Here is a 14,818-nt window from a genome sequence, read left to right on the forward strand (position 1 = left end):
CTAATGAAATTGAAAGTATTTTTGGTTATTTACATGTGTGAGCTGAGTGTGTTTACGTACAAACTAAGCAAAAATTTTCAACCAAAATTTGGATTTTATGTTGAAGTTGACAGAAGTTACCATTTTTTACTAGAAAGCGATCCCGTACTTTTCAATGTTACTCTCTCGCTCTGAGCGAATTTTTATTTTTTGACAGTTTTACTAGTCCGAGTCCGAGGAATACGGGATTGCACCTAAGGTTGGATAAGCTGGCCGTTGTCTCGCTCCCGCATTCTGCCTTAGCGTGTGTTGCTTTCTTTTTTGATTTATAGAAACTACTACTAAAATACAAGGAGAAATACTGTGTTCGTATAAAAAGTTCAACAGGCAACACTGCCGATATTTTCATCGATTGTTATGTGGAAATTCATTTTCTTATTGACCAAATTCAAGTAAGTATGCCAAAAAAGTCTAAAATAATGGAAATATTTTGAATTAAAACAATAATTTACATATGTATTTCTTTGCAGAGTCTCAGAGTTATTCACAATTCATATTAAAGAACTAGAGTTTTACAACAAGTAAAGTTTTGCATATTTACAAGTAAGTATACCACACCATAAAACTGAAAGTGCAAATATTAATAAAGATATTTTCTTGCGCAAGTCCTGATCATCTGTGTGTCCGTCCACATTCGCTGGTGCAGGGATTCTCCCTTTGAAGCCTTTACATATTTACAAGTATGTATACCACCCCATAAAAGTGAAAGTACAAATATTAATAAATATATTTTCTTGTGTAGGTCCGGATCAATTGTGTTTCCGTCTACATTCGCTGGTGCAGTGATTGTTATATACTTCCAGGATTCTAATCTGATCACAGGTACAACTTTTTCCTTACCGCAAGCTGAACATGATCGTAGCGCAGCCCACTTTTAGCGCAAGGCCTTTACAATATCGCACACCGTGTTCAATAGAGTCACAACTCAAATAATACGGTTGTAAGAAAATGCGAAAAACTATTTCTTAGCACACATGGAAATGGACGACTTTACCTTAGGTTTTTTTTAACAAATTATAAGAAAAAAATTTCTGCAGCTTTTGCTGAAAGTCAAATAGAAGCTCTGTCCATAATTTCAAAAATTACAAATTGTGAGTTGTAACTCTTTTGAAGACGGTGTGTGATATGCTGGTGTTTTGTATGCAAGTTCTAATAAGTGGACAAAGTCTAGTGTACTAACCGTTCATCTATAGAACACCCAAAAAGTACAAAAAAATAAAATTAAATTTTAATTAAAAAACCAAATGTAATTAAATTAGAAAATCAAGATCTACTTTTTAAATGTAACCAATATAATGATTAACAAGACTGATAAGAGAAAATAGTAGAAAACATTTCCAGAAATTTACATGCTTAAAAAACCAAATATAATTAAATTACGATACTGAATACATATTTTTTAAATGTAACCAATATTATGATTAAGAAGACTAAATGGAAAAAAGTACAAAATATTAAAATTAAATTTTAATGAAAAAACCAAATAATTAAATTAGTCACTCAAGATCCAACTTTTCAATGTAACCAATATAATGATTAGCAAGACTTATTGGAGAAAATAGTATGAAACATTACTAAATCATTTAAATTTGTAAAAAACCAAATGTAGTTCAATTACGATATTGAAAATGTATAATGATAAGCAAGACTGATTGGAAAAAATAGTAGAAAACATTACTAACAAATTTAAATTTTTAAAAAACCAAATATAATTCAATTCAAGATATTTAACATGTAATTTTTAAATGCAACAAATATAATTTTTAATAGATTAATTTATATGCATTATATTAATTACATCATTACTATTTGTATATTTCTTCATATAGTCCTTTTGAATAAAGGATTTGTTTCAATTCCATTAATTTTGTTTAATATATACTGGAATTTCAATGCAACCATGGTTTATTTTGAATATTTGGGAATATTTGTCGATACGATTTTTCTTTGGTCAGAATTTTATGTGAATATTCGTTTATTTCATTTTAATATCTTAAGGCATGTTTATTATACCATAAAAAGTTAATTCATTGTCTATTGTGTAGATCAGTGGAATCCGTTTCATATATTTAATTGAATTAAAAAAAAAACCATTTCAGCACTACCACACTACTTTTCCCACTACCTTTTCACAAAGGGGGATAAATGGTTACCCGCTTTCTCTTTCCTTCTCAAATGCAACCTTACAAGGCAGTCGATTGAATCAAATGTCAATATTTATCCAACCTTACATGAAAAAAAATCTACTTTTTTCACTCTCTTGTTCTTACGTGATCTTGTGTCTTTCGTTCATGCTTGTATTATTGAATCATGCACCATACAGTGGTGTCATGTCTATTATTTCTTTAATTTTCGGCGCGGAGCAACGCTTGTACCGCCAACTGAATTTAATTGCTAGGAATGTAGTAAATGCCACGATATTCTATCATTCTGGAGTAAAAGCTTTAAATATGCGTTCTCAACACTCAAAAGCAAAAACAAAGTACATATAAATTTTCAAAGAGTTAAGGCGAATTGTGTGTGTGCCTCATATGTTGCTTGGTGTTAATGGCGCTGGCGCTTTCCATATACTGCTATTGCCGCGGCAACTCCGGCTATGGTGCTAATGCAATTGCGCCGCGCAGCGCAGTGTTATCCATGCCTAGACCTTTGGTTTGCAAAAACTTGACAGATAATTAGCACACTATTTTTTGTATCTGTTCATTGTGCAAGTTGCGCTCCTGCCGGTTTTTATATTTTAACATACTTATATATCTTGTAAAGTGCTGATCAGAATTTAAAAAAGAAAATGTCGCATGCATTTCAAAATGCTGACTCCGTTAAACAGGCGCTATTCGAGGAGCTGCAAAATTTGCTCAGCTCGGAAACGAATGTATTGCAATCGGCTGAACAAAGAATTAAGCACCTAGAGTACACCGAGGGTAATATCGAAAATGTACCATATTACTTGGGGGGAAAAGACTATGTACATCTACTTCAATTACAGGTTATGGCGTATACTTATCCGAGTTAATTATGAATCAGTCTTTTGAATTGCCTTTGCGTCAGATTGCTTGTATTATGCTTACCCGCTATGTGGAGAATCACTGGAGTGAGGAAGATGACGTTGCTACAGAGCAGGCAAAGCGTACAATACGAAACATCTTACCAAATGGATTATACGATCCAAACTCAAAGATTCGCTCGTCGGTAGCACATACTATTTCGACAATTGCTATGACCGATTGGCCTACTGTGTGGACAGAGTTATTTGATATTATAATCAAGTGTTTGGGTGGTAATGAAGACTCTATACATGGCGCTATGCAGATACTTCAAGATTTTTCGTATGACGAGAAGCAAGTTAAGGAACTGGGACCCGTTGTTATATCGGAAGTCTACCGCATATTTGAATCAGAACAGAACTATAGCATTAAAACGCGTACTTCAGCTATACGCATATTAAAGTCACTTTTCCTGTCCATTAGTATAAATATTGCTGATAAACACGAACAGGCAACTATGATGAACTCGATCCTAAACAATTTTATGGAAAAGTTGATGCACTATTTATCAATGAACAGTGGCAATACCTCAAACTTCATGCTCAGGACGGAAATAGTGAAACGTTTGTGAATTTTACGATTAACATTTTAATACAATAATTCAAATTAATGTTATCTACTTTAGTATTGACGTTCCTCGTGACTGAGATGCCAAAATATATCCAACCTTACATGGAACGTGTACTACCAATCATATGGCAGCTGCTAACACAAATTGCAGATGTTTACGTTAAAGTTACTGTTAACCAAATCGAGCCAAATCCTTTTCCTATATCGGAATCTGTCGAGGATGACGAACTCACTAATTTCTCAACAATGATTATCCAGATTTTTGAATTTATTCAATGTATAATTTGCACTGGGAAATTTCGTTCTGTTATCAAAAATGTACTAACCGATTTGATATATATTGTAATTGTGTATATACAAGTGCCTGAAGAACAAATTGAGGACTGGAACGAAGATCCTGAAAAATTTGTTGATGATGAGGAAGAAGGGGGCGTGGAATTGACAATCAGATTGTGTGGACAAGATGTCTTAAGTGTAAGTATAGCTAGATATGTATACCTAAGCACATGCATAATGATTTTCAAACTGAGAGCACCTATCTAATTATCGTCGATTAAAGGCTCTATGTGATGAACTTGGTACCAAAGTATTACCGGCTTTACAAGAAGCTCTGGGTCGTCATATGAATGTAGCGGAGGCTGAGAAGAGTGCACGCAACCCAAACTGGTGGAAGATACAGGAAGCCTGTATGGTAGCAGTACACTCATACCGAGAACTTATTCTTGAGACTGAGGACCAATTCGATTTATTGAACTACCTTACACTAGTTCGGAATTTGTTGAATTATCAAGACTCGGCTCATTTGGTCGGACGTGCCTTGTGGACACTAAGCACTTATTCCAAATCAAAACTTTACAATCCGCAGATGTTGGAGGAAATCTTGGTCGCAACTATGCAAAGTCTGTCTTCGGAAAAATCAATAGTATTGAAGATTAGTGCTGTGAGGTAAGTCTATATCTCGCATTGTTGTTGTTGTATCTCTCATTCGCCATGCTTAGTTAACTTTTGAAAATATCTATATTAGGGCTATCCATGGATTTGTACAAGCGCACGAAAAATCGGAAGGAGATAAACGGACGTTAATTCAGGCCAAATTGCCCGGTTTTGTTGATGGAATTCTAGAAATTGTACCCGGCTGTAAATCATCAGTACTAACTCTAATTTTGGAATGTTTAACTACAATCATAACGGTAATAATTTTGCAAGATTGCTCTTAAGAACGTAAATATATGTCAATCTTTTCAGTTTGATCCTTCGTTTGCAGCCCAGGCGCAATCCAAATTAATTCCCTTAACAATAGCCGTGTTCTTAAAATACCCAGAAGATCCTTACATTTTAGAAATCGTTCAGGATCTTATAAAAGCACTCTTACAAAACCCCATGTGCTTGCAACCACTACAGGAAAAGTTTATCCCGACAATTGTTAGCATACTTTCTTTGCAAGGTGAGCAAGCAAATTCGGCAAAACAAGATATTGCATTGGACGTATTGACCACCATTGTGCGATATTCAAAAGCTCCACTGTCAGCGGCACTTGTAGAGAGCGCTTTCCCTGCCATGGTTCACTGCGTTCTACGTTCTGACGACAATGCCGTAATGGTATCTGGTGGAGAATGCCTGCGTACATTTATATTTGTGTCACCTGAACAAATTTGTGCATACAAAAATGGGGAAGGTCTAAACTATATAATGCAACTGACTACAATGTTGCTAAACCCGATGAATAACGAAATGACGGCTGGCCAAGTCGATCGTTTAGTTATAACAATCATTACTAAAATGGGTAATATGTTGGGAGAAAATGTAGATCTGCTTTTAAAGGCGGTAATCAGCAAAATGCAACTTGCGGAGTGCCTTAAGGTGATAATGAGTTTGGTGGTGATATTCGCCCATCTCTTCCTCACTCAAATGGATGCTGTACTGAATTTTTTATCAACCGTACCCGGTCCTACCGGCGAACCTGCTATGCAATTTGTATTTAGTAACTGGTTAGCAAAGCAAACTTCTTTCTTTGGAACCTTTGAACGAAAGGTTAGAGAATGATTGCATAAATTTTAGTACATTAATTTTTATATAATTGCTTCTTGTTAGGTGACAACGATGGCACTTTGCAAACTTTTTGAATACGGCGTCACCACGCAAGATAATCGGCTCACAACCATAACAGTTAAAGAACAAGTCATATCTGATACTAGCAGCACACGTGTGAAAACGAGATCGCAAGCGGCAGCTGCCCAACAATGGGTTTCTATTCCTGCACTGGTAAAAATGTTTAAGCTTCTTGTTAACGAGCTGGCTCATTTAAAAGAAGCACATCTCGCGGACTATGAAGAAGATTCTGATGAAGAAGATGATCTCTCTAGTGGCGCGGTCGGTGACAAATCTTCTGGAAATTCGCCACCGAAGCCTCGCTTCATATCCGACTTGTATTTCAATGAGGATGATGAAGAGAACACCGACGACGATCAACTCACTCAAGAGCTAATGAAAAATCCGCTATTCCAAACAAATATGGAAGAAAACCTTACGAAATTCTTACAGAACTTTTCGAGCAATGAACATTTCAGTATGTTCGTAAGCCATTTAAATGAGGCTGAGAAACAAGTGCTGAAGTCCATACAAGTCGATGTAGCCTAAATGAAAAAAAACGACGCATTCATCACTAACTGAAATAATATAAGCATTCTCATATTTTTATACTATCGATAAATACGAAAAAGTACTAAATCTTTGTATCGATTTCTGTTAAAACCGATGATAAATAATTTAACGCTGTTATATTTATTTTGTTAAATTTCAATCCTTCCCAGTTATTTACATGCGCTTTGATTTTATTCCGCCGGTTTCCCATGGTTCGAAGGATGAAGTATGTATCTGTAAAAATTATAAAATCGAATAAGAAATAAACAATTTGCTATTTTGTAATATTTGCGCATATCTAAAAAATTGTTTGAGTTACTGCACTTTATATAAGAGTTCGGAAATATTCATTTACGAACATTCGCGCACATACATTTATGATGTTACACGCGAACGAATGTCACGGTTATTCGTTTAACATCACCGACCAAAGGTAAAATGTTGTTTTATTAGTTTATAACAGGGTAAGGAAAAATATACACGCACATATAGTAGTCTTAGCGCACTCGAGAGGCTACTAGCTGCCAGACAGTGGTTTATGACGTTAGAATGATTTACAGATGCATTATGTTAGTAACCGGTAATCTTAACACAAGAGGTATGAGGTAGCAGCTATATCTACTAAATTTTTTTTGAACAAGCATGGGTGTTTGGATGATGCTATTCGGAAATAGAGCAAAACAAAGCATCATTCTATTTTATTTATAAACTATAATTGATGGAAATTTGCAATTTGCGCAAACACGGTTAGATGCCGAATTGGAACTTAGTTGCGCCAATAAATTATCATAAAAGTAATGATATTCAGATGGAATAACTGGTTTCAACTGTTGTAAATGCTTCCATTTAGATAGATGGATCGGAATTGAATCAGAATGTAGAGGCTTTGGTTCGTTGTAGCCTGAATACTTCTTAATTCGTGCAGGTAAATCCTTGTAGTTATCATTGAAATTTATCTCGAACAGAACGTCTCCACTCGGCAAATATTTAAGAGACCTTAGCTCGGCAACCGTAGGCTCCTTTCTGATTCGTCTGGGTCTTATGCTCGAAAACCGGATACGATCTCTATCACTGTAGTTTTTGAAAAAGTCGTATTGTAAATATAAAGCATGAAATGGTTTTTGAATAATACGATTATTGACTTTTATAGTCCTTCGAGCCCCTTTGGTTATATTAATGTAGTCGTTTGGTAGATATATAGATTGGTTTTTTAATTTGTTTTCGAATTTGGTGTGTGCTGGGTCACACTCCATTTGAGTATGGCCTTTTTCTAAATACTTTTGTTCTATAACTTTATTATGTTCTATAGCAAAAATAGACTGTATTTGATAAGTAACTGTTCCGATTCTGATAACCGCAACCATCTGAATATATGATGATCAGTAACGTATCAGATAACCAACAGGTTTTTAAGTGATGAATTATGCATGTAATAAAAAACGAAGCCGATAAATCTCCATTACTTTCGTTCCACCAATAATTTGTGCATTCATGGTTCACGATATTATACATAGTAAAGTTGTGGACTTGCAAACGCTGTTTAAAATAAATCGATGATGCATTTATATTAGGACAAAGTTTAACTGCTTGAGCGTCCATAGTAAAGAAATGACATCGTCCTTCTTGACCTAAAAGTTTGTCTTTTTGCTTTTCAAGCTGCTCTCGTTCTTTTTTCGAAATATGATCATTATATTCGTAATCAGAAATTTGGTGAGCCTTAAATCCAACACATTTATCGCACTGATCCTTGCGAGGCATAAAGAGAGCTAAGTTTTTTTCAGCGAAAACTTTTGAAAACGTAAATATAGATACCGGTTGTAGACGCTTTTCCGAACATTTTTCGAGATAGTTTCTATAAATATCGGTTTTTGTTCTAAATGTTGCTGCGGTATATGTTTTATGCGTGTCTTTACGGCAATAATGGCTCTCCATTTTGTCCAATTTTTTTAAGTATTCTTTAAGGAACATTTTCGAATCCAGACAAACAAATTTGTTGTTCGGGTGGTAGGCGACGAATTGTCGTTATTGCAATTTTTTAACCTACCTCTTACCATATCAATTTTTAAAGACAAAGTAGAAAGAAACATTAGCGGTACTCACTTTCCGTAGCATTTTAGGTGTAAAGTTGCTACGTAGCAATCTAGCACGCATTTTGTTGTTGGAAGAGCAACAAAACATGTGGTAGATTGCTACGTAGCAACTTTACACCTAAAATTCTACTCAACGTGAGCTCCCCTATTGATTTACATACTTGCAATGATTGATTGTTTTAAGGCAGTCGAAAAATAAAGCTGTTTAGTCTGGAGTTTTCAACAATACATCATGTTTTTAATCTGAGAAACGTATGAAAACTCGCTTAGCTTCCCACGACATATTCCAAAATGACTCAAAAATATCTCTAATCTGCACTCTTCATCAAACTGTCCACAGTGCCTGACTTTGCTTTTGAAACATGTGGCCGACATGTATTTTAGCCCAATTTTCCTTGCTGACTTAAGGCTATTTTGTTTGACATTTTCATCTTTGGAATCCGAAATACTTTTGTCCTTTCATCCTTTTCATTGAATTCGCTTTTCTTTTATTGGAACACGATTTGGGGTTTATTTCCTCATTGTCGGAATCTATTTAGGTAACCTTAAATTACTGCAAGGTCAGTTAGTTAATTTTTTTATTTGATTTTAGGAATTCCGTCAATTCCAGAACCTTCTTTTGATGATGCATAATCAATCGCAATAAGGTGCAAGGCGGACATTTCCAACTGTTTGGTTATATTATGCACACGTTAACAGTTGGTTCTAGTTATTCGGCAAATAAAAATATACTTATGTATGTATGTATATACGCTACCGGCCAAACCCGATCTTAGGACAAATTATTTTTGTAAATTTCATCAGTCCAACTCAAGCTACACAATCCACAAGATTATTGTATCCAATTTGGTTTCGGTTGGACAGATATATCGCATGTAAGTAAAACTAGTTTGACCTAAGATCGGATTTTACCGGTAACATGTACATATGTACATAGACACATGTAACTTACCCAGTCTTTATTTGGCCTGCTACAAAAAATGTTAATATAAAAAAATTTTCCAGCAATATTGTGTAGATAGAGGATTTTGCTCTTGTAATAAAATGTTATTGTAGATAGTGGAATTTATAAATTGAGAATATAATACCATTAAATCTAAGGGCTAAGCTCAGGACCTTACCAGGGTCACACAGGGCGGATCGTGAACGGCCTACTCCGATAGGTTAGCTGCGAATAACCAATAAGCAGTCCCAGACCAAGAGCGGCAGGAGACGAGGGCCTGATTTAAAAGATCAGAAATGCTTGATGAATCTCCTGTGTCCGGGCGAACAGATGCCGCCCCCCAAAAAGCATCCCAGGATTGAGACCAGTTAGATCCTGTTCATGGCATACTGGAGCATGTATACGATTAGTCTGATATTGGGCTGGCGAGAGCAGTATTCCGCCACTTTAGTATGTGAGGGTGACACCTCACAGAAATGGCTGGTGGGCTAATGCTGCGATCGCCTCCGTCTCGTTAAAACCCTGGCAGGTCTTCAAGTACGTTCAATACACGTCGCCATTTAGTTGGCCGCACAGGTCCAGTTGAGATTTACTCCTGGTTTTGCGCTGTCTTGGCTCTGAACACAATATCCCATAAGGACTTGTGTCAACCCTCGCGATGGCCTGCTCCTTTGAGAGAAGGGAACTTCGGGACACTTAAAAGCGACTGTGCTACGTGTGGAGATAGCGGCTTGAAGCGGAGACCCAATTGACTGAAAATGATTAAAACAAAACCAATAAACGAAACGAACGTCGATGATACGGAGGAAGAATGCAGCGCATTCAGGAAGAGCAGTAGAGTCGTGCGCTCCCCGCCACAAACTCCTCTGCAGGCAAATTCCGGCACCACGAGCACGGAGAAAGCCGCCGGCGTGGCGCAGAAGGCTACACCTTGCCAAACGGCAACTCCCGGCAGCCGGGATAGTCGTCTTCAAACGCCGGCTGCTGCAAACAGCGACAAGCATGTCACCGCAAGCTTGGGAACTTGCGAAGGCAATGAAGATGAGCAATTGGCCCAGATTCGGCTTGTCCTGAAGAAGATGCAGAGCGCTGTGTCTAAGCAAAAGAATGTGTCCATGGACATAAAAACAGGTATGGCCCAAATCGAGGAGAGCTTAAATATATTAAGCTACCTCCGAGAGCAGCGCCGGAAGGGGCCTACCCTTTCCGAGCTGCGGAAGGCTGGCCCTGGCTCGCAAAAGAGAGGTCGAACTCGATCCGACTCCCCTACAGGCGAGCCGGAAAAGAAGAAAAATACTACTGCTAATAATAATAATAGTAGTAAAAACATTATTATTAATAATCCTAATAATAATGGCAATAATAACAACAATGCACAGAAAACCGTACCAGACAATCAATGGAAAACGGTTGGAAAAAGCAGAAAGCCCAAGCCAGGGCCAGCGCCAGGTGAACCCTTGGTCAATAAGGGCGAGGCGACCAGCCGCAAAAAAAAGAAGAGGGTGAGAAAAAAGAAGAGTCTCGCCAAATTAATAATTAAGCCAGCTGAAGGCAAAACCTATGCAGAGGTGCTGGGAACGATACGCGGTAAGCTCCAACCCGAGAAGACGGAGACCGTAATTCGATCTGTTCGGAAAACCCGCGAAGGCGGCGTGCTCATCGAAATGGAGCGCTGTGGCAACCACACAGCATTTAAGGAAAATGTGTGCACTGCCATTGGCCAGCTTGGAGACGCCCGTATTCTCACTAGACGTTTACGTCTAGAAGTTCTGGGCATGGACTGCCTAACCACGGCCCCAGAAGTGGAGAACGCTATACGCGGGGAGTTAGGAGACAAGATGAATGGCCAACTTCGCGTCTCTCTCCTCGCTGTAAACTCGCGAGAACAAAGAATGGCCGTGGTGGAAATCGATGAACTGCCAGGCCGGACTCTTATTGAAAAGGGGAAGCTGCGAGTAGGTTGGATTATCTGCCGCGTCCGAGAGCGCGCGGATGTCCAAAGGTGTTTCCGCTGTCTGGGGTATGGCCACAAAAAGGCGGCATGCAAAGGCCCAGACAGAAGCAGTTCATGCTGGAAATGTGGTCAGCAGGGCCACATAGCCTCTGCGTGTAAAGAAAGCCCAAGCTGCTACCTGTGCTCGGCAGGAGATGGACAGAAAAATTCCCATCACCTGCCCGGGTCGGGAGCGTGCAAGGCCTTCAGGGATGCCCTTGCTGAGGCTAAGACAAAGCTTGGGAGAATATGATTAAATTTATACAAGGCAATATGAACAGGAGTAGGGTAGCTGATGACCTGCTGGACCAATTGGTTCTTGAACAAAGAGCAGACGCTGTCATCATCAGTGAACCCTATAGAACAAAAGAAACCTGGCATGTTGACCAATCAGGCTCGGCCGCGATATGGATTGCTAACCCCAACCATCGCGCAGAGAGCAGCGGGGTAGGACGCTGCTACGTCTGGGTTAAAATGGCGCAAATCACTGTGGTGAGCTGCTACCTGTCTCCAAACGACACAGTCCCTGTCTTCAGGGGAAAGCTCGAAGACCTTGAAGACGAATTGCGCGATATAACCGGCCACATAATTGTTGCTGGAGATTTCAACGCAAGAGGCGTGGAATGGGGTATGCCCCAAACAAACACCAGGGGAAGACTGGTCCTTGAAATGGCAGCCCGCATTGGCCTGACCATCCTCAACACCGGAACGACCCCTACATATCGAAGGCCGGGTTTTGGATACTCTATCCCCGACATAACCCTGGTCTCAGAAAGCCTTCTCCGAAGGGCTGACGGGTGGAGAGTGATGGAAGACCTGAGTGGTAGCGACCACAACTACATCACCTTCCAAGTCACTGACATCACGCGAGGGCAAACACGTAGTATCCCTCGCAGGAAACCAGGATGGAACCCGTCTAGGGTCGATGTTCGCAAGTTCGATACGTCACTCCTAGCAGATTCCCAAGGCATTTCACCCACAACGGGAGAGATCCACAACAGGGAGTCTTGTACTAAGCTGGTCGAAGAAACTATGCGCTGCATTCACCGGGCATGCAAAGCCTCAATGCCACAGAGGAGAGCATGGTCAGGTAAAAAGCAGGTATACTGGTGGAATGACCGAATTGCTGAGCTGCGAAGGGCCTGCCATAGAATGCGGAGACTCGCAACGCGCGCTCGTGGTAGACCCGAGGCGCTGACCAGAGCAGCAGCCTACAAAAGCGCAAAGAAAGCACTTGGGGCCGAGATACAGAAGAGCAAACGGAACTGCTGGAAAGCGCTATGCGACGAAGTGGATCGCGATCCCTGGGGCCAGGGATACAAAATAGTGATGAAAAAGTTCCATACATCATCACAGGCGATGGATGAGGCCCGAGTTAAGAATATAGTGGATGCGCTATTTCCCACACACCCACTAAGAGCCGACACAGTGTTCGTCGAGGAGCAAGCCGAGGCACCACTGTTTTCGACAGACGAGCTGAAGCTAGCCCTGCGAAGCATGAAAGCCGGCAAGGCTCCAGGCCCAGATGGCATACCAGCGGAGGCAATCAGGTTAGCAGCGGAAACGAGCCCTGATCTTCTGCTTAACATGTACAACAGCTGCCTTAGGGCCCGGGTTTTCCCAAGCCAATGGAAGAAGGCGAGACTGGTGCTTATACCCAAGGGCAAAGGGGACCCAAACTCTCCTTCATCCTTCCGGCCACTCTGCATGCTAGACACAGCAGGCAAAATGATGGAGAGTCTGCTCAAAATACGCTTGACGTCAGCCATAGAAAGCGAGGGAGGCCTTTCACCCCGACAACATGGCTTCAGGAAGGGACACTCAACTATAGGAGCAATTGGCGAAGTAGTCGAGGCGGTACATAAGGCCGAAGAAGCCTGCCACCAGGCGCGGCCAATAGTGCTGCTAGTCACACTGGACGTCAAGAACGCCTTCAACTCGGCAAGATGGGACGATATGCTGGAGGCCTTGGAACGGTCATTCAAGGTTCCAACATACTTGCTAGATATGATCCGGGACTACCTCAGAGACCGTTGGCTTTTGTACGACACAACACAAGGTCAGAGAAAGAGACGTATAACCGGCGGAGCGGCACAGGGGTCTGTACTTGGCCCGGACCTCTGGAACGCCACGTATGACAGTCTGTTGCGCACGGAAATGCCGGAGAGCGCCTTCCTTGTCGCCTTCGCGGACGACGTGGCAGCCGTCATAACAGCAAGAAATGTCCAGCTAGCACAGCTCAAGCTAAACCAGGTCATGCGCAACGTCAGTGGATGGATGAGCGATCACGGTCTGCAACTGGCTACAGCCAAAACGGAGATCGTGCTCCTCACCAGGAAACGGATCCCAACAATTATAAATATAATGGTCGGATCTCAACCCGTGACGACTTCTAGGTCTACAAAATACCTAGGGGTGAAGCTTGACAGCAAACTCACATTCTGGGAACACATCCATGGAGTATGTGAAAAAGCTGCGCAGAGCACGGCGGCTCTAAGCCGGCTGATGGCAAACGTGGGCGGCCCGAAGCCATGCCGCAGGAAGCTTCTGATGACAGCGGTCCAATCGGTGCTCCTGTACGGGGCAGAAATATGGGCTGACGCATTGAAAGTCAAAAAATACCGGGTTCAAATGTCTTCGGTACAGCGCAGAGGGGCACTACGCATTGCTTCTGCATACCGTACAGTGTCCGCGGACGCGGTTCTAGTTATTTCTGGCGTCATGCCAATTGAGCTACTTGCTTACGAGCGAAAAGAGATTTACAATCTCAGTGCCGAGATAGGTCGAGCAGCTGCCGCGGCAAGGGCGCGCGAGCAACTGATCCAGCAGTGGCAACAAAACTGGAACGCGAGCACAAAAGGTCGATGGACACACTCCCTGATAGCCGACCTTCAAACATGGCTGAACAGACCACATGGGGAAGTCGATTTCTACCTGACGCAATTCCTCACCGGTCATGGTTACTTCCGAGAATATCTTCATAGAATGGGAAGGGTGGACTCACCGTTCTGTCACTACTGTGGAAACGTCGAAGATAACGTGTACCACACATTCTTCACCTGCGAACACTTCTTGATTTCGCGCAGAATGTTGGAAGAAAGACACGGAGACATTACTCCGGACAACATAGTTGGGATAATGATTTCCAGCGCAGAAAAGTGGGAAGCAGTTGCGAGATACGTGAAATTCGTACTCCGCTGCAAACGAGAGGACGGTTGTCTACTGAGGACGCCCGAATGAAACGCCCCTACAAAAGAGCAGCCCCAAGGCTCTAACAGCGCGCTCCTGCATCTGAAGACATGCAGAATTGCGGTGCCAGATGCGGGATTCTTGCGCGGGCGGTGGGAGTTTGGGTTTTAGTGGGTAGCCCAACACGCTTCGGTGGGAGTCCCACACTCGGGGAAGGTAGTATAGAGACTAGCGCCCCCGGCCAGTGCATAAAGCATTTCCCTCTCCTACGAAAAAAAAAAAAAAAAAAAAAAAAAAAAAAAAAAAAAAA

At 41.0% G+C, this 14,818-nt stretch overlaps 1 protein-coding gene and 1 long non-coding RNA gene across 2 annotated transcripts; both read left to right on the forward strand.

Moving 5' to 3' along the window:
• The first annotated feature begins 399 nt into the window (after positions 1-399).
• On the forward strand, positions 400-1,022 carry LOC118751499. The gene is made up of 4 exons (XR_004994536.1): positions 400-431; positions 510-582; positions 646-719; positions 782-1,022. It is a non-coding gene; the product is annotated as an uncharacterized LOC118751499 (long non-coding RNA).
• Positions 1,023-2,827: 1,805 nt separating this feature from the next.
• On the forward strand, positions 2,828-6,418 carry LOC118746138 (importin-9). Its single transcript, XM_036479926.1, has 7 exons — positions 2,828-2,960; positions 3,026-3,646; positions 3,709-4,127; positions 4,213-4,598; positions 4,678-4,843; positions 4,899-5,684; positions 5,745-6,418. The coding sequence occupies exons 1-7, from the start codon at positions 2,828-2,830 to the stop codon at positions 6,288-6,290; spliced, it is 3,057 nt and encodes a 1,018-aa protein (XP_036335819.1). The 3' UTR covers positions 6,291-6,418.
• The last annotated feature ends 8,400 nt before the right edge of the window (positions 6,419-14,818 follow it).

This window comes from Rhagoletis pomonella, unplaced genomic scaffold (assembly GCF_013731165.1).
Source record: "Rhagoletis pomonella isolate Grant_MI unplaced genomic scaffold, Rhpom_1.0 Rhpom_scaffold_00001, whole genome shotgun sequence".
NCBI classification, from domain to species: domain Eukaryota; kingdom Metazoa; phylum Arthropoda; class Insecta; order Diptera; family Tephritidae; genus Rhagoletis; species Rhagoletis pomonella.

Excerpts from the sequence above, each read along its gene's own strand:
- LOC118746138 (XM_036479926.1), top strand. The coding sequence starts at position 2,828 with ATGTCGCATGCATTTCAAAATGCTGACTCCGTTAAACAGGCGCTATTC. Across the intron at positions 2,961-3,025 it reads GCACCTAGAGTACACCGAGG|GTTATGGCGTATACTTATCC; the intron begins GTAATATCGAAA and ends CTTCAATTACAG. Across the intron at positions 4,599-4,677 it reads TTGAAGATTAGTGCTGTGAG|GGCTATCCATGGATTTGTAC; the intron begins GTAAGTCTATAT and ends TATCTATATTAG.